The sequence below is a fragment of the Motacilla alba genome, chromosome 2, assembly GCF_015832195.1.
Source record: "Motacilla alba alba isolate MOTALB_02 chromosome 2, Motacilla_alba_V1.0_pri, whole genome shotgun sequence".
Lineage (NCBI taxonomy): Eukaryota > Metazoa > Chordata > Aves > Passeriformes > Motacillidae > Motacilla > Motacilla alba.
The window spans coordinates 138236245-138261528 of NC_052017.1; the positions used below are offsets into that span (position 1 = coordinate 138236245).

The 25284-nt window shown below is 40.0% G+C and overlaps 1 protein-coding gene across 1 annotated transcript; it reads right to left on the reverse strand.

The window, feature by feature from the left end:
- Positions 1–3131: 3131 nt before the first annotated feature.
- Positions 3132–20422, reverse strand: TNFRSF11B (TNF receptor superfamily member 11b). The gene is made up of 5 exons (XM_038129260.1): positions 20206–20422; positions 10512–10881; positions 6846–7040; positions 6260–6484; positions 3132–5202 (listed from the first exon to the last, which is right to left on the reverse strand). Exons 1-5 carry the CDS (start codon positions 20233–20235, stop codon positions 4814–4816), a joined length of 1209 nt encoding a protein of 402 aa, XP_037985188.1. The 5' UTR covers positions 20236–20422; the 3' UTR covers positions 3132–4813.
- Between the last annotated feature and the right edge of the window lie 4862 nt (positions 20423–25284).

The window sequence follows — 25284 nt, forward strand, 5'->3', positions numbered from 1 at the left end:
ATGTCTCAGTCTTTCCCCTTCGAAGAATGCAAAGACCTGATCCACCTCTTATGGACACTGAGTTTCCATTGTATTAAATGGGACTAATCATCCTTTAAGATGTGTCATTTCACTCATCCAAAGTGCCATAGGCAGAGCTGCAGCACACCCCAAATACCAAACCACCAATACTGTCAATAGACAGAAATTTTGTTTTGTCTGCTGACACATTTCTGCGTATCCAGAACGATATATATCCTGCTTGCCAGAAAATTTATTTATTTATTTAAAAGAGAATGAAGACTTACCTTCTTAGATAAAGAAATAAAGGAGAAAAATATTCTCCAGAAAGTTCTGTCTTCACCATTATTGAACCACACCCTGTCTTCTTCATAGAGGAAATATTGCCAAAGCCACAGTCTTTCATCATGTGGTTCCTTTTAAATAACCTCCTAGGTACTAAAGGTCAGGATGATTTAAAAAAAATAGCCTGGTACTATGAAAGAACTTTTTTTAAATGCAAAAAGACAAACAGAGGAATCCTACGCAAACTTGCCATAAATACCAGGGATGAAGATGATGATGAGTGGAATAAATTACGTTCACATTGTGTTCATCTGCTTTATTTTGTCTCAAATTTTGTTCAGTTCAAAAGTCTAATATAAAAATAGAATCATTCAATTGATTGCAATTCTGCATCCATTCTTATAATCCTTTCCCATAGATTTGTCCTTGAACTCCACTGAGAATAGTTGCACAGTCACCACAGCCTTAGCTTTGTACATATTTTTTGTCTCCTCACTACTGAGCTTATTACCAATATTGCTTCTTCATCTAACTAAGGTAAAGGAAGAAAAATGAAACAACTCTTTATTTTTTTAGTTATTTTTGTCCAATTTTTATTTCTCTGTGTTATTTCAACAAAGAAATATTTTGAAGGGTGGGCCTTTCCCATATTTGACATTTGTCCAAAATTGAATAGTTTCCGATAGTCTGCAGAAATTACTGGTACCTTTTTCTATAAATATTTGCTTATTTCTGAGCCATGGTTTTGAATTACTTTAAGGCTGACAATTTGGGCACTTTGAAGGCGATTCACAGGCCAACCAGACACCTCTGCCTTGGATGTGGCAATGCTGACCCATATCAGGACAGGCAAGGGTGGGTGTCTCAGGGTGCTGAGGGGTTGTGTTCCTGGTGTAAGGTGTGTGTGAGTCTGTGTGTGGTGTTCGGTTTCGGTGTTGTGCCCATTCCCAACCATCGCTTTCAAACATCATTATTCAGTTTTCTACACTTTTTAAAAGCTATCTAATACCTGGCTTTATTTTTAAAACATTCATTCTATAGCAGACTATTCTATTGATTTTTACTCTGAGAGCATTCCTGGGCCATGGTCAGGGACTAGGTCAGGGTCTACTGTGCTTGGTGATGAGCACAGCATAAAAAAATATAATCGCAGAACTTAGTGTCTAGTTTCTTCATTAATTTCCCCCCATACTCCAAAGCATTTTCTGGGACTTAAGAGACTGCCTTGATGGAGGACAAGTGCATATAAAAACCATTTAAAAAGCAGGGTTGTAAAAGATTTGGAATCATAAGGTTGTGCTTTAAACCCGTGGCATTTTTTGATAGCTCAGGCTTGTTTCCATGCTTTGAGAGCAGAGCTGGGCAGATGACAGCTAAAGAGCCTGCCTTAAAGCCATCTCACTGTCTCCCTCAAATATTCCCAAAACTGCTTTTCCTTTCTCTCAATGAAGGGGAAGCTGACAGGACAGGACAGGACAATCCCTGCCCGTCTGGGGCAGCAGAGACAGCACACTTCTCTTGCTTCCTTGTTCCTCTAATCCTTTCCCATGGCAAGGCTGGCCTCACCTCTGGCCAGAGGATGGCAAAACATTTGCTTCCTGAGTCTGGTCAGCAGCCAGGCTGGGAGGAGAGCAGGCACTGTAACCCTGGTAGGTCAGGGCACCCTGAGCACAATATGCCTCTTCAAGTCACCCCCAAGGCCCAGCTCTGCTTGTTTGTCCCCAGCCCTCACACCTCACATTTTCCTCCCCACAGCAGCATTTCCTCCAAGCCAGGGACACAGGGACCCCTCTCCTGCCTGCTGCCCATTGCACATCTTCCTCCTGCAGCTTTCCTTATAAAACAAGCTACCACCCCCAAACTCACATTTTTTCCAGGCTTTCCTCCCACTTTCTGTTTGCCTCACCCTCTCCCTCATTATCCTGGGTCCCGCTTTTGTTTGTCTTGGCTATTTTGGGCTGGAGGCTCTTTGGGGAAGGGAATACAGTTTAAATGTCTCCTGCTCAGGATGTGTTCAAGTCATTCCAGCTGAGTGAAGCTGAATTCATAAATGAGGCACAAACTGGCTGAGAAGTGTCTACCTGAGTATGGGCAACTGATTAACTGAATCAGCTTTAAGAGGTACAATTCATTAAGAATGTGTAACTTTGTGTTTAGTGGGAAAAAATCCTATTTTGAAGGCGCAGGTTATAGTTCAATGCTAAATTTTCCCAGGAAATCCAGTCCAGGCCATACTGTGCTGTAGTGAAGCATAGCATGTTCACATGGTAGTTACAGCTTAAACTGTAGGCTCTGCCTCCAAGCACCTTCTTCACTATTGCCATTCCTGAGGGACCACAAACACTGCGTTGTTTACAATGAGAGTTACATATAACTACTTGAAAAATGGAAATATTTCAAAAAATGTATAAAATAAAACCCATGTACTAAGAAGCAACTGTGCTTCTCTCTAGAGGGCTCTATCTCTGTGATAAATTTTTAAATTATGGTGCTACTTGATACTGGAACTCTACTATCAATTTCAAAATTGTTGTATATATAGAAAGGATTAAGATGATATTGTTTACAAGGTGTGTGTGATCCTCATTTTGTTGCCAGTAAATCATTATTCTCACTTTAACACCTGGAACACCCCAAACCTCCACACCTGCCAGAGTCATGGAAACATCTGGTATCTATTTTGCAAATTTGAGAGTCTGTTGCTATAATATTTTAATTACATATTAAACCACTTTCTGTTGTACAAGTATGTAAATTATTCCAAATGAATCAACACAAAACTAAGAATTTTTTCATGTTCAGCACCATTTCTCAGTTACACCAATAAATGAGATGCTAATAGCATGTGAAATTTAAAAGGGAGTTTATTCCTTTTGATAAAAAAGTGATGTGAAAATTCAGTGAAAAATGAATCCCAAGTATTTTAAATCAGTATGTCCCATTTGTATTCGCTATATGGAGAGCAATTCTGATGAACACCTATCATATCAACCAGAAATCTCTTTCTCATTCTTTGCTTAAGATGCTCTCATCTGTAATAGAAGAATATTTGTCATACAAGGCTAAATGCTTATGAATTTCCTTTCCTTACACAATGGAAAAGAATATGTTGAATATTCAAGCCCTGTTCACATGGTTTAAAGAAAAAAACCCAAGAGTACTGTCTTTCTCTGAAGCCACCAAAGCCTTTGGCTTGCATTGTGAATGACCACTGGTCCTTAAAATTGTGAGCTTTTGATAATGACACTCGTCCACTCTCTGTTCTGCTTTTCTGAGGCTCAGGGCTTTGTAGGTGCCTCATTCTGTAGCTGAGGGAAATGGTAAATGACTACTTTTCATGTGACCTCTCTGTGCTCCCTTCCTTTAAACACAGTGGCAATATGTGAGGCTTTCCAAGCCTGTCAGGCCCATGCATCATCTTTCCTCCATGAAATTACAAGCTGTGGTTAGGGCAGAGGTTGTGAGCTGTCCAAGAACGTCACTGGGCTAAGAGTGGTGCTGGGCCAAATGTGTCTATGGAGCTGTAATTGCTCATATCACAACCACCTGGGCCTTGTAGACTGGAACCATTAAGACTTTTGTAGCTTCTTCTACACCTTTGCAGTGACCATGAAAATCCAGTGCTGATCAATATTTACTTGGTTCACATATTAACTATGAGACCAGACAGGGAGTAGCAGAGACCCAAGCCCAAGATAAAGTGCAAAATCCACATAGTCTGTCTTTCTAATTAGTTCCTACTTTAGAATCAAGAGTAAAACACCAGTCAAAAACTAAACTGAAAAATTTAATTGCTTTATAAAATAAGATTATGAAAATCTATATAAAAATCCAGCTTCTTAAATATGGTACATTCACTTCCTCACAGAATATTTAAATATTCAGGTCACTTGAGCTATATTTTCACCATATTTGAGTTAAAATCATTGGATAAATTAAAACATCCTTACCAAAAGATACCACAACTTATACAAACAATACTAAGCAATAATACATTTTTTAAATACAAAACGTAAAGAAATTAATAACTCTTAGGGCATGCTACAAAATTTTTCCAGAAAAATATATGGAATCATATTTGTTTAACTAGAAAATATACAGTGTGCTTTCCAATTATCTTCCTAAAATTCTGTCTCATATCCATTTAACTTAATAAATATGTACAACAAAAATGTTTATTCCTTGAAGAATATAAATAGCAAATACTGGAGTAGAGCCTGGTCTGGCATTCCTTTCTCATCTAGTGACTATAGTGGGACTTTTCAACTCTGAATGTGCAAAAATGCAGAATCAGGCCCTTAGTGTTACCATCGGGTTAATAGCTTTTACAAAAGTGATTTTTTATTAAAGAAAAAAAAAAAAACAGCAAAAAAACCCCTTCAAAACCACTGCAGGAGACTTAGAACTATTCCAGTCAGGCATTTCTATAAATAGTAAATCAAAATGTAGTGAAATAATGTTCCAGTTTAATTACTGCTGGCAGTAATTAGGGAAAGAATAGTCAGTGGAGAAAGAAACATATCTTGAGTTAGACACATCTTACTTTCACGGATTTAAGTTCATTCCCTACCATTTCTAAAAAGAGTTTCTGGTATAATCTATACATTGTAAATCTGTGAAGAAACTTTATCACCTTCTTCAGGCTTTGGATGGTTCGTTTTGGAAAGTGGTACATTTTTAAGTGCTTCAGTCCATACATTAAACCTTTAATGGTGTCTTGGTCACCATTCTTTATTCTCCACAGATTGAGAAGCTTCAGAACTTGCTCTGCGGGTTGACAGAGTTTCATTGTGCGCTCAACATCTTCTTTTCCCACTTTCTTGCCTGGCAAGCTTGCCATCAGCATGTTGAGATGTTCAAAGGTGAGGTTCAGGTGGCCAATGTGCTTTAAGACACTGTTTTCGCAAAGATCGATGTCTACAGAAAGCAAAGAGAGAAGAGAGGTAAGTACAGCACATTACAACTTTACTGTAGCCTGCAAAAAACCTTCCAAACTTCCAAGCTGAATTTGCTTTCCAAATTTCTTTGCTTCAAATTCTCTCATCTTTGCTTTTTTGGGCCTATGTATCCTGTAAAATGTTGTGTGTATGTGATAGGACTCCAAGCATTTGCTTCCAGTGAATGAAAATTTAGCTCATTCTCTTCAGAAATGCCTAGGCAATCTATGTTAAAATAGTAATTTTGAATTTTGAAGTACACTAGATACTTCACAGACTGATGTAAGCGTACATACTAAATAGCAGAGGGGTAAAAAAAAAGTTTCTGCAGCATTTTTCAAATCTATTCTGAGTGGACAAAATGTCATTTGAATGTGGTGGTTGTTGATGGTGGTTTACATGAAAAGAGTTGTCCTGACTGCTGTAAAAAAAACTTGTTATTAATACTGCAGAACTATTTCATCTTTGAAACTTGTCTTGGTAGATTCAGCACAAACAAAGCTAAATCAAATGAACAAATGAATCAGCATGACAAAGAGGTACCAGAAGGGAAAAAGAAGGGAAAGCCTCTCTATGTATTCCTCACTCCCATGTGCCCCCACCCTGTGGATAAATGTCCCAGTTGAAAATATCAACCTCTACTTTATAGAAGACAAATTGCACCCTCAGCTGAAGGGAACCAGCTCCCTCTAACCTCGGTTGCTCAGATATTGCAGCAGGAAACACTTTCCTCACTTGATCAAAATTCTTTGTGTGTTGTGTAGTCTCAAAAGGGGACCTTGGTCATGGCACAACACACACTCCAAAGTAGGCAACAAGTCTGGAAAGAATTCAGTCCTTCACTGATCTGGAGAAGTGGAATTCTGTTCCTGCTTCCCCTCGACCTCTCTATGCTTACTGCATCAATGTATCTCAGTGAAGGCCTGCAGGCCCTTCTCCAAGCACAACACATCCCCAGGGGGTATTTGATCCAAGCAATTTTTTAAGTGCCATTCAGAAGGTTTTTTTATAATGTATATACTATCACAATAAGATACCTTGGATAATCTTCTTGACCATATCCTGTTCTTTGTTTTGCTGCTTCCATAGTTTCAAAAGATGGAAGGTCTGCTCTTGAGGGCTGTGCCTTTGTTTAATCCTTTCAATATTTTCTGTGCTAACCTTTGTCCCAGGCAAGCTGTCTGCTAGTATGTTCAGCCAGTTAGGTGTGACATGAGTAGGAACAGCAAACCTGAACATAGCTTCCTCACACAGGGTTACATCTGAAATGAGAAAGAGAAGATGTCAATTGTTCTGATCTCTTACCTTGCCTGTCTCAGAAAAAAAAAAAAAACCAACCCAAAAACAAAAACCCAAACCAAAAAACAACAACAACCAAGCAGCAAGAATGATAAGAAAAAGTGTTTTAAAAACAGACTAAGAAATTATCTTTGTAGTGCTGTTTCTCTTTGTGTTTGAGTCCTTTTTGGTTTGAGCTACAATAATTAGAATTCTACTATGGCCATCACCATAGCAGGCAAAGAGCTAACAAGCTAGGTACTTTTATCCCACATTTTGGTAAATTAATTTTAACAATAACTAAATGTATGTTCTCAGAGTACTCTTCCTTAATATGATACGCACCTATTCCACATTTTTGAGGTGTCGTATCTGTATTTTCCTGGCAGATGTTGTCACGAACCGCATTTCCTTTCAAAGCTATTTTGAAACCCAGGGCACTACAGTTTGTGTGCTTAAGACAGGCTGCTTTGGAGGAGGTTTCATTTGAGAAAAATCCCTCTGGACATCTCTCACATACAGTGTCACTCTCAGGGGTACCTGTGGAAACAGGAAAACAATGCATCCAATTACATATAATCTCAACTGTAGGAAAAAAATTAAAAAGAAAACAGAAAGCAAAAAAACATTCCTCTCTAAACTGTGATGCTTCTGCTTTTCATGCTTGTGATCTATTAAGGAATCCCTTTGGAAGAAAAAGAGACAGAAGCTGCCTTAGGAGAAGGATGTTCCTGCTGATGTAATAGAGTAAATAGTATTCTTAAATATGCTTGTTACCAAGTTTAAAATCAGTGATTACTAATTAAATCAGTAATTTAGTAAAGTAATATCTTTAAAACCTTGATTACTTGAGTCTATTCAGACATTACACTATGTCTGATTTTCATCCTTCAACTATACAAATATTCTGTAAAGTAAGTAACTGGAAAAAAAATGTGTTCTGAATTTCACTCTGCAATAACTGCCCAGAACCTTACTTGAATGGATTACTTCAGTTCTAGATAAAAATACAATCCAACTCCATATCAACTAAAGACAACAATTTTGAAATTCTTTTTGGGTCTTGAATAAAGCGGTATTAAAAGCAAAGAAAGCAGTGTCCAATATTAAAAAAAAATAAAATTAATAGACATACATGTTTTGCTTGTTGATTTATAATGCATAGTTTTACTTCAGAACTAAATATATGATACAACAAGAGAATCACAACATATGGTTCTTACACATTTACAAAGAATAAGAAAATGAATCCATGAAATCTGAAACTATGCGGTCTAACCACCAGTGTCAGGAAAGCAGCAGCACGAATAACTGCTGTATACTCACTCCTAATTCATCCTTATTCATCCAACATTTAACAAGTGCCTGAAGTCTGGTATCTAATACTGCATTATTGAACATGAACCTAAGCACATGCTTAAAATTTATTTGAAAAAATTGGAAACTATATTTGAATAAGAAAATACCTCCATCTAGTGTATTTTTTAAGTATTTACATGTGGATGTTTATTTTAATGTTAGCTTTTTAGCAATCTTTTCTTTATTTTGGGAAATCCTTAGAGAAACGAGTATGTGTCTCATGTTTTCAGTCAGCTGTGAAACCAAGAAGAGTGCTTGCATACAACCTGACCTAGCACTTCATCAGACAACGAGTGGAAACGAAGGAGTTTATAGCTGCCAGAGACCCTGTATGGCCAGCCCTCTTCCAAACCCTGTGCTTTCTGCAGCCCCAGCATCGCCCCTGCGCAGTGTGCACTGCCTGCAGCTCTGGGCTGGACACAGCTGCAGCCAGCACCTGCACGGCATGGGCAGCAATTAGCTGGCCTGAGACAGCTGCATTTTAGCAACTGTCCCTGCTGCAGACAGGCTGCTGCTGTGTTCTGGCAGCAAGGAAGTGGAAGAAAGGAGTGTTCCTGCAAATGGTGCATCGTTCTGCTCAGAACTTGCTGCGCATTCTTTGCAGCACCAGGGAGGAACACACCACGTAATCCATCAGTGTTCTCAGGACTGAGCATAAAGTCACCCTGACAGCTTCTTCACTGTTTATTTCGCCTCTCTTGTTAAGGGCACGAATTGCTGCCGTCTGCCTGCCCTTCTGCCACTCCCTCCAACCCTCCTGGAATCCCCCATTCTTCCCAGGGAAACGGCAGCCGCCTCCGGGGACACAGAGCTGCGTCGCAGCAGTGCTGCTTTCCCAGTGCAATTCTGCTCTGAGCCCTGCCTCATACCGGGACGTGGCAGAAAGGAACAAAGCCTTAATCTTCACTCACAAAAAGGGACTACAAAAGCAAGGTTATATCCCAGTGTAATCATGAGCAAGGGGCACCAGGGAAACAGATTTCTAATGCTTTAAGCCTTAAATGAGGCACTGGACTACACCATCTCCCCGTGTGGGAGTGGAATCATATTTTTCTGCTCTTAGGCTTTATTTCACCTGAATTTGCATCATTACAAAGTTCAAGGCTATCATATGGCAAAAAGTAGTAACACAGTGCAGTACATGCTTATTAAACTCTTAGTTGTTGCCTCACCTCAAAAACTGACTATTGTCACAGGGGGATGCAATTATTTTTACAATGTTTTCATTCCTTTTTTGAGGTCTGCTTGGGTTTAGCTGGTTCAATCTGATGGTCTTTTGGAAACTAACTTTTCAAGATATTACAAAATTCAACATTTTATCTTTAAAAGTTTGCTTCATGCTGATCTGAGGGATTAAAACCTGTCTGCCATATTTCACCATGCTTGGAGGCATGCAGCAGGCTGGTTGCTCAGACAATTTATACTTTAATCTCCCAAAGTATTTCTGAGGATTTTGTTTCTGGTCCCTTTTGACTTGCTGCTGAGATACAGTGGAACCTCATTAACCCAAGCCCCTGGGTATAATAGTTTAGGTTAATGAAGGTTTACAAAATGGAAATGTGGTAACTGCCAGGTGGAAATGCTTAACCGTGGAAGGGCATCAGGGTAAAGCTTCATCAACCAATTATTCAAGGACTAGTGAGCAGCTACAGCAGAGACATTTCTCCTTCCACCAAAGCTGCTCTCCAGTGAGAGGTTCATAACCCAGAAAAGGACTCCCAGCCTGTCCTTCAGCTCAGCACTAAAATGCACAGGCCAGCCCTAGTGTTTCTCAGTGCAGGTACATCATTCCCAGGGAAATCATTCTGCCTATGGGTGTCTGAGACACTTTGATTTTCTGCATTTCCTTCCTCAGTGTTCTTCTCCAGGCAGTTATCAAGCTCTGGTACAATGAGAGTTTACAATTCTTTAAGGTTGTGTTAAATACTGGAGCTAAACTGGGCCATGGCATTTGCCAAACTATAAATGATGCACTTGGTTTTGAGGGAAGAACAAATTATTGGTTTAACAATTTATGTTGTCTTAAATGAAGAATACACTCCACTGAAAAGTGCTGGTTTGCTCTATATTCCCACCAGTCTTTCAGCACTATGCCAGCCTGCTTGACAAAGAAACTGTTGTTTGTTTGATAATAGTAACAGTTTCCCTAAGAAAGGAAAATTCCACTTAGGATGCTGATAATTAATTATTACCACATATTGCAATGACACTACAGCTATATTAATGTTGTTATAATTATATACTTGGTGTCAAACGTGTAGTGCTCCTGGTGTTTGTCAAGATATACAGTTGCTTGAAACAGCAGACTTCAAAATGAAAACCATTATTATTTATCACACACACAAATACTACATTCCAGATAATGTTCCTTTAAAAGAGGCAATCCATCATGTTTCTCATTAGAGTGCAATTTGCTACATTTGCTACTGCCATTTAGTTATATATTACAGCAGGAGCAGGGTATTCCACTGAGAAACCTTCCTTTGGCTACAGTCCAAATGATGCAGATTAGAACAATTCAATTGGCTTTACAATTTACTGTCCTGCAATTTCATCCGGACAAGCCTCTTTCCTAATCTTGTCACTGCCACGAGTCGTGGACGTGCTGCAGAGCTCTGATTACATCTGTGCCTAGGGAGGAGCGGGACCCACCTGCCTGGGCAACCCCGGACCCGGGCGGACACTCCGTGTGCCTCAAGCAGAACTCGAGCTCCAGGTACCTGCCCGGGACGCACTCGCAGACGCGGTTCTGCGTGCTGGAGCACTCCTGCCTGACGAACTGCAGCTCCTTGCAGACGGTGCTGCAGTACTGGCACTCCTCGTTGCTGTTCCACTCGTCGGCGTAGTACTGAGCCGGGCACGGGGCGCACTGCGTCGGGCTGCTGGCGCTGCAGTGCCGCTTCACGTAGCTCCCGGGAGGACACTGGTCACACAGCAGCTGGCGAGATGTCCCTGGGTCGTAATGGAGATACTTGGGGGGAGAGTCGTCCTGGAAGGTCCACTTGACAGAAATGTCCAAGAGCTAGCGACAGGAAAATAAAACATCACTTCCTTTTAGTTCCGGGGAGCACCGTGATCACAAGGAAACCTGCGCTTCAATGAATTTATGAGCTTACTCATGTCACTCATCTTCAAACAAATATTTGCATTAGAAATTTCTGAGATACCAGCAAGCTTCCAGATTCTCCCACCTCTATCTTAGAATGGGAAAGTTTTAGGATCTTATCTAGCAAATCTTCCCGACCTAAGGGATTCCTTCCATAGATGTAGATACTATTCTTCTATGATTTACACCCTTTTAATATCACTGGGCAATGACCTTTTACTGCCTGGCACCAGAGAATTTGTCCGATGTACAGCAAACATGGGGATTATGCACCTTTTTGTTCTTAAGTATCAACTACTTCAGATGCAAAAGAAATTGTGCCTGAGCATATGAATATGATCAGTGTAGTGCACCATCACCACAGATAACTGTAAAAGTGATTCCTTAAACTATTTCTCTTACACTATTTTTTACAGAAATTAATGGCTAGAACAACAGAGGTTACTTTTTAATGCCTTCCATTCAGTTTTGCACTGATATGCAGAAGCTTTTGGGATGTAATGTGGCAACTACATCAAAGGAGAAGACACAGCTTGAGACAAAGGTAAAGAATGATGCAGGGTATGAAGGGCCCATTAAGGACTCAATTGCATGAGCTGGAAGAGACCAGGCAAATGCTTTCATTTCCTACCTAAAATCACAAGCTCACAGTTGTCGTGAAAAGCTAGATCATGCCATGACAGCTGGAGTCCTCCTGCTTCCTACAACAGTCAGCTTTGCTAGTGTGATTGGGGACCTGTGATCTGAGACACCCTGCCTTGCTGCAGAGACAACCTCCATATCACTTTGTTTTGGTCTTAAAATTGAAAATTTGGTTCTGTGATTCCATCAGTCTACCACAAAAATAACTCTTGAGAACCACCCTGATCCCACAGGGTCTGCCAACAGCTCACTCTCCTCACTGATAACCCAGCTCGCTCTGTCCCAGCACTGCATGCATGGCTGCATGTGCCATTTCTCTTCCAAAACTTGTACATTATTTTATAAAGATGAAGTAAACTGGATCTGACTTAAGATATTTTTCAGTGTATCCAATAAAATTATAGATCCAACTGACTTGTCTTTATTGCTATTTTAACCCTTTTCGGCTAACACAGAGTTGCCAATTCAATTTCAAAAATGTATTTCCTCTTTTCCAAATGTCCCCAAATTATAAGTGGAATTAACTTTTTTTTTTTTTTAAAGTCTGTATTTTCTTGAGATGCTTCATTTAAGGGCCTCACTTCTGCCACATCATGGCACTTCTAAAGCCATAGTCTTATTAAGTTTGGAAAGGACAATTTAAAACCTCATCTGCATTAACACAATTCACAGTAAACAACAAGTGATATGACATGCTTGACTTAGGAACTCTTATTGCTTAAGAAAATACTCTTAAATGCATTCTCCTGTTGCACGTCTATGAATCCACTTTTCATACAGCTATGCTTGGGCTGAGGAATGAAATACAGACAGCATGGATATTCCCTACAGCCTCTTGTAGCTACCCGTGACTAATAATGCCCTTGGCTGATAACTTATCTGATTTCTAGAGGTAGAGATCTCACTTTTCTTGTGGTCTCAATGCACAATACCTTCCACTGTGAGAAATTCCTTATTAGTCTTTGAAGTTTGATGAACAACTCCATTTTCCTTAAATGACTGGATCTGTTTTATGTGATCTATTTAACAAAGAGGGTGCAGCACATTTTTTAATAGTGAGTGGCTTTACATTGAGGAAAAATGCCCCCACCCTTGGTAAATCTACAGCCATGACTCTAGTAATAAGGAAGTCCTGGTAATCTCATTAATTGTTGATGTGAACAGTGAAGTTTTCCTCTGTGGTTTTAGTTCAGTAATAGATAATACAGCATCCCAGAGTCCAAAACTTGCACGGACAGAAACATTTCCTTCACAGAACATATCTGACTACAACATGTGGCACAGGAACTACAGAGCCAAGCATCAACCCACACTTCACACAGATATCTGGGGAAACCCAAGACAATTCCCAACAGAGGTGAAAATCTGACACTGTGAAAATTATTAGGGACAGCAATCAGTCCTATGGGCAGTGCAGCTCTGCAGTGCACAGCTCCCCACAAACCCAGAGCTGTCACTGCAGTAGAATCTGCTCCTCTGGGTTGTGCCTCTGCCCGTGGTTACACATTTTCACATAATGAACAAGTAGGTGAATCATTTCATAACTGTTAACTCTACTCTGCAACATGTAGGAGCAAGAATAACAAGATTTCATCTATTTTCCTTACTCAACTATTTACACTGGAAACCACGTATGAGGCAAATAAAGAGTTTTGCTGCAGGGGATGATTCAGCATTAAAATTAATTATCATTCAATAATCAGGATATGAAAGCATAGGGATTTGTAGGGAAAAATGGAAGCACCTGTTCCCTGAAGAACCTATGGCTGTGGGAAACAAGCCAATAAAAATTGAAAACATTTCAACATTTTGAGAGGAATTGACTTTACAAATTGAGCAAAACAATACTTGAACCACATGTGTGTGAGACATACTGAGTTTTGTCCTTGGAAGAACCAATAACTATAAACTAATAATGGCAACTAGAATATTATTAATCTAAATGAGCATAATCAAGCCCCATAATAATAGGATAAATAAATCAGCATCACTAAAAGAACAATCAGTCTTCCCATTTGATTTTTTCTTTTTGCTTTTAAAAGAAAAGAACATCACACTTGTTTTCCCTTTTTTTCCCAGGAACACACATTACGTAGCTGCAGTAATCCACTGATCAGTGGCTGAGCCACATGGATGCAGGAGCCAACTACCTAGTTTAGTAAAATATTATCACTAAAAGATTCTTCAGTCAAACTGAAGATATGCAATGAATATCTCAGCATTCTACTGGAGCATTTTATACATAATTTTCAACACAGAGCTAGATCAGCAGTACTACTGTTTGACTACCATGAGCCTATTGGCACAGGGAGCTGTGCAGCTCACTGCCATAGGACATTGCAAACAGTCGAGTTCAAGATGATACCTGACATAGTAATGGATGAAAATATTAAAGGACTAATAAACATAAACATCACCTTTTGATCAAGAAATTGCAAATCTGAACTGAATTCACAGAAACAGTGTTATTATTCTGTCCTTTTCTTCTGTCTCTTCTATGCATCAGATATCAACCACTCCCATAGACAACATATGGGTCTTTTTAGGGCATTTTTTTCTGGATTTTTTTAGACGAAATATAGCCAAAATATTTTAGACCAAATATAGTATGTTGCTAAGTACATTTCTAGACCTCAGTCTCCAATACCACACTTCATAAGACTACTGTAGGTCACTTGATAATACTTAAGAAAAAAAGATCTTCAGTATTGTCTTCCATGCAGTCCAAAAACACATAGCACAACTGAGTACTCTGAATACTGATATGCAACCTGAAAATCAGAAGTTATCTTTAAACCTACATCAAGTGCCAAAGTACAGTCAATCTATTTTTCAGATGTTTTGCAAGAAATCAGTAGTAATGGCAGAAGATAATGAAATATAATTTTTACTATTTTTACTGCAGCAACTTGGCACAAACAGAATGAAAATACTCTTTTGTCCCCCAGTTCACAGAATAAGCTGGAGGGGAACATCACTAAATTGTTCTTTCTCCTGGCCTAACACACACTGAGTTTGTGCTTACATTAGGAATTTGCATCACCTGTTACAGCAGATTTGCACAGCAAAACAGATGGTGCCGAGCACCTGACATCCACGTTATGTATTATTCTGAGGGGATATTTTGGACTAACTTCAATCTGCTCTCACGGACAAGCATGCATTAGTGGTTACAGTGCATCTGGCGTGTCTCTGGGGTCCATCTCTACATTTGCTTTCATCAGTTCAGTTTACTTTGGTAAATCCACTTTGTGCACTCCAGGGCTGCTCTGATATGGAAACTGAAATACAGTAAATAAAGATGATGTAGAGAGGTCCTTCAAAAGCATGTTCCTAAGACAAATTAAAATGGCATGTAAATGCATTTTATGCATTAAATGTTCTTCCTGACATTTCCTCTCCTAAACTATGCTATGACCAACTTGATAGCAGTTTCTTAGCTACACAAAACCTCTGATTGATCTGAATGTCCATATTGAAATGTGATCAATATACTAAGCACCTGAATGTCTTCTATTCACTAAGCACTATTTGAGCACAGGAAAGTGCCATGATCTGAACTTACTAGTTCTGAACAGGGCTCTCCCCAAAAGCTTCATAGAAAGCAAGATTTCTCCAAAAACATGCCAGGCCTGTTTTACTCTTGCTGGAAAAGGTGTCATGTGCTAATTTGAAAGAAGGAAGAAATTACAAGTCCAGCTTCAGCCTACTGGAATCAGAAGTAGGCACAATGAGCATTTTCACCCTATAACCCTTCTGAAACCAAAGCTGGCATCCATCAGTGCTGCACACAACCAAATTAATGGATTCGTCATTCAGAAGATTATGTAAGTTCTGTTCATCCTTGTTTAGGAAAGGATAATTCATTAGGAAGCCGTACAGAGAAAGTTACAAAGGAAATGCAAAGCTTCTTCTTGGAGAGGATCTGTACTTTTTTAATAGCTTGGCAAGTCACAAGAGAAGCTATGGATTCAGTACAGATAGACAGTGAACTCAGACAGAAGAACTTTCTCCATTAAAGGATAATAGTGGCAAATGAAAAGGGGATTCTCTTGTCAGAGGAAGATTGGGAACAGCCTTTCACTGAGAAGCAGGTGTAAGAAACCCATGTGTCCTACATATACCTCTCAGTGCCTTTCTGAAAGCAAATACGACATTTTGTTTCCTGGAAGAGATGGCAAATGGGCTGAAGAGATCCTGGCAGTTTCTTTCAGTTTTAAACCCTCAGCCAGTTCTTTATATGCCAGCACTAAGGGAAGAAAATAATGCTCAGTATCTTTTTCATCTTGACAAATTAATTGTTAGTGTGATTCATTTGTAAACAGTTTTCCTAGGGTTAGTAAAATGCAAGGCTCAATTTAAAAAAAAAACCCTAAAGGTTAGGATTTTTTTGTTCTATGAGTATGAAATGCTATCAATAACAAAATTGTTACAGAAAAAAACTAGAACAAAACCTAATATAATTATCTACATCTAACAACCTATTGGGTGACATGGAGTTCTAGTGTCATAGGCTCACTTCTAAAAAGACTGAAGAACTCAATCTTCCTCCATGTCCCTGGGAAAAATCCTGGGCACCTCCCAGGATGGCTGTCTCAGTGTGAGGAATTGGGATGAACTGTAAATACTGAAATATAAGCCTAGTGTAAGTCAGTGTGATGCAAGCAAATGCTGAGAACTTATTCAAGATGAATTACACAAGGTTAGACAGCAGTTCTTTCATTGTGTCACTCAGCACATTAGGCCTGAAGCTATATTTCTCCATACCATCCTTATGTCAGCATACACATAAAAGGCCTGTGCAGTCCATTTGTTTGATTCCTTAGAAGATACTTTTGAAAGAGAAATAATGTGATTGTAAAATTTCATTTCAGATCTTGGGTAAAAAAAATACACACCCTTTTCTTTAATCTTTAAATATAAGGCAAAGAGCTTGATTTCTCTTGTTGAATTAAAACGAACTAGAAGACAAAGCACATGAAGTAAAAATCCTTCAAGCATCATCCCTTTAAATCAGTGCTTTGCGGCAGAAAAGAGAGTGGCTTTTCAGCATATGAAAATATTATTATATAGCTTGGCTTTGTGGTTTTGGGTTGTAGACCAAAGGAGAATGTTTAATTTGCTCAGAAAGATAAATCTGTTTCTGTTTTGCATTCCAAAAGTATTCCAAAGCATATTTTCTTGTGTGATAAATAATCATTCAAGACATCTGTCAGATTGCTCCCAGTGTTTGCATTGGGTTCAAAGTAAAACCTCACAACTCTCCTACTTTGCCTTCTATACAAAATATTTGGACAAAGCAAAGGCAGGAGGCTTTCACATATCCTCAACCCTTAGGCAAAATTCCTCACTGAAATCATATACAGGCCCAGAGAAATCCCACTGGCAAAATATAGCACTGGATGATATCATCAAGGTCCTCCTCATCAATAGCCTGTATCTCAGATCCAATATGTGACAATGCCATGCTGATCAGATCCACATCCACCTATTGAAAATCACCATTGCACAATACTTGCCATCCTGGGAGAAATTACTCCCATCTAGCTCTCATCCATCTCATCTTGCTGTTCTGAAGGCCCATGCAATCACCAGATTTAACCTCTTTGGGCCAGCAGCTCTGCAGCACTGCTGACCCGTGGGTTGCTGCAGGCTCACAAGGGCACTGCCCAGACAAAGGACCTCTCTGCAGGCCAAGTGCCAGATACACAATGAAATCTGACATGGAGTCATCTTCACTGGTTTGAGTTCAGCTTCTAAAGCTCTTGCACCATTCTACCAACTGCTTCATTGTAATCCACTCACTTTGGACATAACAGGACCTATTTTTGTTTGGAAGACACTTTATGAAATGGAGGCTCCTCTTTTACATAAGGAGTTCAACTGGTGACTCTCCTGAGTGACCCGTATTCAAAACTGAGGTTATGAAGCACTGTCTTCATTTCTCTGTCAGTAAAGCAGTATGTCAAAAAGTCAAGTCTTGTAGAGACTTTTTGAGGCACCATTAGTTGTCATTCACGAAGCAATTTAGGGGTCTAAACTACTGTTTCATATTCAGTGGTATGAAAATGAAATTCAGATGAAGAGCAGTTTCACATCTTATCAAAGAAGTGCTAAATTGAAAGTCTTCATTTATATGAGTTACATTTGCCTTGAAACCTGTAGAGGCAGAAAGCAGGGAAAACTAACCAGATAACTCTCCAAAACACGTGTCTTACATTTTGGAACATTATTCACCAAAGCGACAGCAAGATTGAGAGCAAACCCGAGTCTGGGATGTTCCCACTGTAACTACAGTCTGCCTTTGCCCTGACAGAACTACTAACAGCCTACTGCTAGCTAGAGGATGTATGTCCAGTGCTATGTGCAAACAGGTGTTTTTACAGAAGGAACAAAATTAAGTTTTCCATGAGATTTGAACAGTGGGTGTTACTTCAATTGTGACAATATCTTTTAAAAATTCTTCTGGTAACCTTAGTGTTTTATTTTTAACCAAGACACATGCAGACATGCAGACAGAAAGAAAGTCAGACAGAAAGATAACTCCTACCCTCACAGTCTGCAAAGCCACTGCTGCCTACACACAGCAAACCCAACAGGCAGGCCAGAAAAAGAATGTCACATGTGCCCAGAGATCCAAAATAGAGAAAGGTCAAGTATAAGGGTCAAGATAGTTACGTGACAAGTAATGAGATTCAGCTCTGGGGAATTTCTTTCCATTCAGTCCAATTTCATAATATTTGTAAGCAGCTTTAGTGTTCCAAGCAAACAACACAAACAAGAGTGCATCACCACATCAGGTATAACCTTTCTGAAACCTCAGCAAAGAGGCCAAGGCCGGAAGTACATCATGCCCCTGATACAATGTCTCCAAACTAAGTTTGGAGGTATGTGAGCCAGACACACAGAACTTTGATCTGTAGTTGTACCTCTTAAAAGGGTTGTTGTACCTGTTGTTGTACCTCCTAAAAACAGATACTAAAGCTACTTTTCTGAGCTCTAGTACATCTGACTAATTAAACTCCACAAATTTTTCTTAAATTTCACAATCATTTTAAATAAGTGGAATAATACTAACAACAACAACAAGGAGAATGCAGTTGAATGATGATCTCTTTGCTATGTACTGATGCATTTGTATACTGATTGCTATGTACACTGATGCATTTCAGCTCCAAGACTCATCTGCCAGAGGATTATGCTGAACTTCACCAAATGCTGTTACTTTGTGGGAGAACATGAACAGGCACATTGCATTTAACCAAAATCAAAATCCTTATGTGATTATTTTATGACAGCCACAGATAAGAAGCCAGGTTGATAACCAGATATTGCTGAAATTCCCAGATTAACTTCCTGTGATTTCATATTGACAAAGCAGGCACAACATCAGACATGGGATGAAAAAGTTGTCCTGCGTTTCAATCTGCCGACCACAAGCCTGACAAATTTTACTTCCCATGCACCATTAATTACTTTGGGTTTCCTTCTCAAAAAGCTCTTTCAGAAAGTTGTACAGAGAGTAATAAACACGCATTACTCATCAAATCCTGGAAATCTCGTTGCATTTATAAAAAGCTTTCAGAATAAATGGATCTCAGTTCTAATGCTCTGCCACAACATTAATGCCGTTGTGCTCACCAAAACAACCCAGAAGCAAGTTACTGTGCTGGCAAGAGCCTACTCTGAATATTATTTTTTAATGTTTTTCTTTGAAAGTTTCCTCTTTCCTTATAAAAGATAAAGAGCCTCCAAATAGATGTTACACAGGATTTGTCTGTAGGCAGGTTTTAATTAAACTGAACGCATCTACAATTCCATATGACTAAATGGATTAAATAACATTTTGAGAGATTTACTCCACTGCTAACATCTCTAAATTTGCATCTGGAAATATCTTACTAAATCACCAAGTAAACAAAAACTTATTAAAGCAGGGGCTTATACCAGATTTAATAACCCAACTTCTTCTGTAATAGCTACTGACACAGCTACTAATTCATCACCTTCTTGCATATGAAGCTGAATTTTCTAAGCCAAGACAAGAATCACACACTTGTGGAGCTTTTTTGTGGAGTTCACAGTGGTTTTCCTGGGTAAGAAAGCCAACCCAGTACCTGAAAGTGCCACTGCAGCAGAGATTAGAGGCAGGCAGGGATGGAGCTTTTGTAAATCAGAAACAAACATTCCAGCCTACAGTTTCCAAATTCATTACTCAGCCACGGTTTTGCTTCAGACCAGTGTGATGAGGCCTTACAAAAGGAGGGAGGAAGTCAGAAAAAAAAAAAAAAAAAGAAGCAAAATAAAAGCAAATCATGCCACTACCTTGAGAATAGGATGAAAATCCCTGCTGCCTCCCTGGAGCTGAATGTCTCCATCACATTCCAAACTCACCAGGAAAGTTTGGAGAGATGAAACAAAAAGGGTTTACCGAGAAAATGGAGAGAAGACAAAGCAACCCACAAGCAAATAAACACCCCCCCAAAAAACCCCAAACTCAAAACAAAAGCCCCAGAAGAAAAGCCATATGTCTCTCCAGCCTGATGTCTGAAGCTGCAATGCATCCTAGAGCCTGTCTACCTCTGCGAAGGGACTCACCACAAGCGTGCAGCACAGGAACTTGTTCATTGTGGTCGGTGGAAGAAACCTCAGCGCGCTGGGAATCAGGCAGAGAGTCAGCGCCAGGCTCCGGCAGCTGCTTACATTCCCAACATTAAAGACACGATATATATATAGTCCCGGTGTAACAGGAAGCTTGGGCTCAGCTTTGATCACACATTCCCTGCCATGACCAAACTTCTCTCGCGCACTCCCCCTCACCAACCCCCACCCCCCTCTTTTTTTTTTCTTTTTCTTTTTTTTTTTTTTTTTTTTTTTAAAGGAACCTGTAAAACTTGGTGACTTAATGGAACCCTTTGAGCGCCGTAACCACAGACTGGAAAATGCAGGAGGGAGTGTCAGGGGCTGGCCAGGGGAGGGTTTAATTGCTCCCTGTCTGGCTGTCTGGCTGTGCCGCCCTGCGCTCCGCTCTGCAGCGGGGCCGCAGGGGAGGCTCCGGTGCCTTGGCTCGGCTCCCCGGGGGCTCCCAGCAGCGGGGCAGGCTGGAATTGAAGGCCAGGGCGGGGAAGCTGAGGAGAAGGAGGGTCCCCGTTCGCTGCCCTTCCCTGCTGAGGCAGGAATGCGAGGGACGGCGCCCGCCTCTCGCCGGGGCGCCGCCGGCCTGCACGGGCCCGAGGGGCTTGGCCCGGGAGAGGCCCGGGCGAGCGGCGACACGGGGCTCTTGCTGTGATTTTCCAGCGACAGTCGTGTCTTCAGCGTGCTCCTGCCCGCAGGACAAGTCCCACTCAGGGCGCTGTTCTTCCTTCTCCCCAGTTTGAGAAGGGCATTTTTCTGAAGCCATAAGGATCGAACCCTGCTGTTCGTGCTTCCCGGGGTTGCTCCGAGGGCTCCATGGAAGCCCCGGGGAACCTGCGTGTGCCAGGTGTGGAGCAGAGGAAGGTGCAGAGAAAGGATTTATTTACCCAACCTGCAGATAGCTATAAAGGATTATGGTAGTCTGTGGGATCCTGGGGAAGAAGCAAAACCTGATCCCTTTTCACAGGCCAGACCAAAACCTCAGCTCTGGATATGCCAGCTCTTGAGCATTTGAAACTGGGGCCCCTGTTGGCACTGGGCTGTGCAGTTTCTCCCCTTTGAGTCACAAGGCTGAGCAGGATTGGCAAGAGTCAGGTGGAAAAAGCCTGCTTATTGTTTCATAAAAATTCAGCTGGAATGTCTGGAAACCATCATCTTCAAGGACAGCCTCACACGTGCCTCCTTACAAATCCATAGCTGTCTGAACATGCATCAAGCATAACCTAAGATTGAAACAGATGCTGGTTACACTTGTCAGGATGATAAAAATTCAAGAGACTTGAATTAGTGGTAAATTCTCTGTAAGAAGTGGTGTGAAAACTGGCACAGAAAGCCTACCACCTGAGGGAGCATTGCTGGTTTTTGATGGGTAGTAGTCACCACTTGATTAGTACTGTATCTGGAACGGATGATGCAAATGTTGCTGTAATCTTTTCACAACTTTTTAATACTTTAGCATTTATTCTTAAATATATTTATGAACGTATCACCCAGGTAAAAGCACAGTAGTGCCAATAGATGAATTTTACCCATATATTCCTGCATTTTCATTGTAGGGCAGTGGGAAGGATTGTTCCTGACATGGACATCTTTGAGCACGTCAGGATAGCTTTGTGTGAGTATGGTATTCTCCAAGCAGGGACCAACTTCAAGTGTCAATCATAATGCTACAGCAATTCCATCAGCAGAAGTTATTAAGTTCATAATTAGAAGTTTAAACTACTTTTATCCTCTGAAAGGCTGGACATGGCAACGCGTCTCTTCTGATTGGAAGCGGCTCCAGTGTCAAGTCAGGGGATCCTGGGAGGTAGATGAGGCTGATTGCCTTCATCTCAGATACAGCAGAAAGAAAAGCACCAACTCCCTGTGTTTAATTAACACTGTTAACTGAATTTCAATGTGCTTTGGATGGGGCTATGTCTTCTCATTGCTGGTACTAGCCATAAATGCCCAACAGCTGGCTCTGTCAAGAAATAAAACTATAGCTCATAAGCCTATTTAAACAGGTTTATGTGTATGGACAAGAGTGTTCATATCAGAATTTTCTAGAGATGGAAATATTTTATGCAATTAACCAGAGCAGAAAACAAATTAGAAAGTAATTGAAATTCTTCATCTGAAAATGGTGCTATTGTTAAGAGGGATCTTCTTCAACACAACTATTTTGAGTATATTTTTGTACAGAGTTAGATGTGCTGACTTCTCTGAAAAGACGTTTTTCATCCCTAAGCAATGAAAAAACTGGCAGAGGTTAATGAGAAGAAAACAGACCCTCCTCAAGCTCATTCAGCTAAATGGAAGGGGGACAAGGTGTATCTGTTTCAATGACTATGGCATGTTGGGACAACTGCTAAGGCGACCATCATCTTAACCATACATGAAGATGAACTTTTCAGCCATCTAATCTCTGTAGAGCTGGCTGTGGATGTTAGGAGAGAACTCTATGCTTGTACTTAGCGTGTTTGATCCTGAAATCACACACACACAATAAATACAGGATCCCACACTGCCATTTTCAGTGTCACTTTCCAAAGAAGAACTGCACTTTAACAAGGTTTAAACTGCAGTTTGAGTGTTTTCGCAAGTGTTTTACAATGTTGCCACTTTGCCTTTGGGAATTAGTTAAGACGTGCATTTGCAGAGCATAGAATCATGGGACAAGGCAGTAAACCCTGTAATAAACACTTGTCCATGCTACAACAAAGTTGTTCTCAGCAGTGTTTAAAAGAACCACGTTTGTGACTACATGCTATAACAGAGAAGGGACACAGCCTGAAATTATTTTTTGAAAGTTAAGTGCCTTAAAGTATTCATTATTCATAGTATAGTTTACAAATTGTTATAGGCAAAGAAACTAAAAAATCAGGTTTTCTTCTTTCACTAACAAATCTGAAGTGTTGAGTATTACAGGCATTAAGTACTCCTTTCCATGTTACAGGAATACAACTAATTTATTTTTATAGTCATTAGTTAAAATGATATAGAAACAGCCCTCCACTTAACAGAAATGGTTCACTGCAACTTGTAACAGTACATACGACTGGAGAAAGAGGACAACTTGCATTTGGCAGACTGGAGGTTGCTTTCAATCTGCAGTGATGCCCTTTGGCTAGAACATCAACTTATTGATTCACTAGTAGTCATATTTCCAGACAGGTATTTATCTTTCTTTGGTTTTTATCCTCACTATTTGTATTGCTGTCCTGGATGTTATTATTGTTGTAAATCTATTTTTGTTCCCATGCATCATTATAATCACCGGGTCTATAAATGGCTTTGCTCTTCCAGCCTGTCTGATATCTGGAAAAATTCACAAGTCCCAACCAGTGAGTTGGTGCTGGCAGGTGAACACTGCCTCACTGAGTCATCTCAATATATCAGCATGATGTTTTTTGAGCCCAAGCAACAAACAGTGGGAAGACTGTGGCTTCAGCCTTGGGACTTAGAGTTCACCACATGTTGCATTTAGAGAACACTCAGAGACTCGTCATTAAGAGATTTATGTCAAACTAAGGGGAAGAGGAATCTTAAAAAGATCGATTGGCTCTGAAAGCAAACATATTAGTAGCAAGAAGGCAACAATCTGGCATTCTACCATGCTATTACAGCTGTCCCTTAGAAATGAATCTCTCTCTTTGAATTGTAAGAGCTGATGATCTGAACTGAGAACACTTTGAAAATGGAGGCTTAAAGAAAACTCTTAATCTGCAGGCAGTGTGGTGGTGCAGGTAGCAGGAAAGTGTGTCAGATTTGACCAAAGAAGGAGAAAACTTTCTGCAGCTATTGTCTCATCCTTTTTCTCTAATATAACTCAGAAACCTCGGGGGAAAGATTTCATGCCAATATATACTGAAGAAAGAGGAAAAATATTTAGCTAGTAATGTTGTCAAGAGAAAGCTTATACCTACATGATTATCTTTGTTTTAACTGTGTGGCTTGTTTTATCTTGTAAGTGGATTTGCCTAATTATTTTTTTTTATTGAGACTTGTTTTGTAAGTCTGGGGCATATACATGGGGCTAAAATACAAAAAGGAAAATCTCTCTTGTCTCTTGTGTCCAGAGAAGGAAAAATTGAGCTTTTCCTATCAAATCAGAACTTAATTTGGATTATAGGATTTGAAGGTTGCAATGGAGGAACTGGAAAATTGGGTCACGAAAGTTTATAGCATTATCAGCCATAAAAAAAAAAAAATAGAAACATCTTCTCCAATTTCAAAGTGAAGAAGGACATATATTCTTTGCAGTTTGGGCTTGTCTACCTAGGGAATTAAGTCAGCTCGTGAATTTAAAGAGTGCTGGTTCCCTTTGTAGACACCCTTTGCTGGTAGATGATGTTATCTGCTCCAGTTCCTTTTTGAAGTGGATTGACACCATGTAATTCAGCTGGATTTGTGAATTTTGCAGGTTGTATGAACAACTTGAACTGGGTAAGATCAGATTCCTACCTTTCAGATGACTATAGTTCAGGGTAAGCCCCCTTCTTTGTATAGGGGTCACCAAACTGCTACACTGTAAATTTACTTCCCAGCCTGCTTCACAGTCACTCCAACCTACAGGCAAACCAGCATGAGCATAAGGAATGCTGAAGATCTGTGAACTGAGAAATGACAGTTTTATTTAGCCATTCCTGCCTTTGCCATTTTTGGCCTTGAATTTTTTCCTAACTTGATCTCTGTGACATCAGGAGGCTTGAGGCAATGATTCAGATCCTTCGAATACTCAGAAACCTTTGAAGTTTTCTGAAAAGCTCAGTTGTAAACCCCATTTGATAAGAAGGAATTCGTTGTTCCCAGAATCAACATTTCCAGTTAACACCAGTGCTCCAAAAGAGAAAGAGACAGCACATATTTTACCGAAAGCTATGGAAACTGGAACTGAAACAAGACAAGCTTTAGCCAGTAAGATTTTCTGGCTAACAGGTTTTTCTTTTTTGTCTCTACTAATTTGCTTGCTACTCTGTAATTGAAGGTCACTGGTTAAAGAAAATGGTCCTCTTAGCTCATGAGGAGCGTCTGCAATTTCATTGCTTTCAGTCTGACTTC

Bases quoted from the DNA above. Each gene is read 5' to 3' on its own strand.
- TNFRSF11B (XM_038129260.1), bottom strand. From the start codon at position 20,235: ATGAACAAGTTCCTGTGCTGCACGCTTGTG. The intron at 7,041-10,511 runs GTGGGTCCCGCT...CTGTTTCCACAG, and splicing joins GTCCGGGGTTGCCCAGGCAG to GTACCCCTGAGAGTGACACT. The intron at 5,203-6,259 runs GTATCTTATTGT...TGCTTTCTGTAG, and splicing joins GGTCAAGAAGATTATCCAAG to ACATCGATCTTTGCGAAAAC.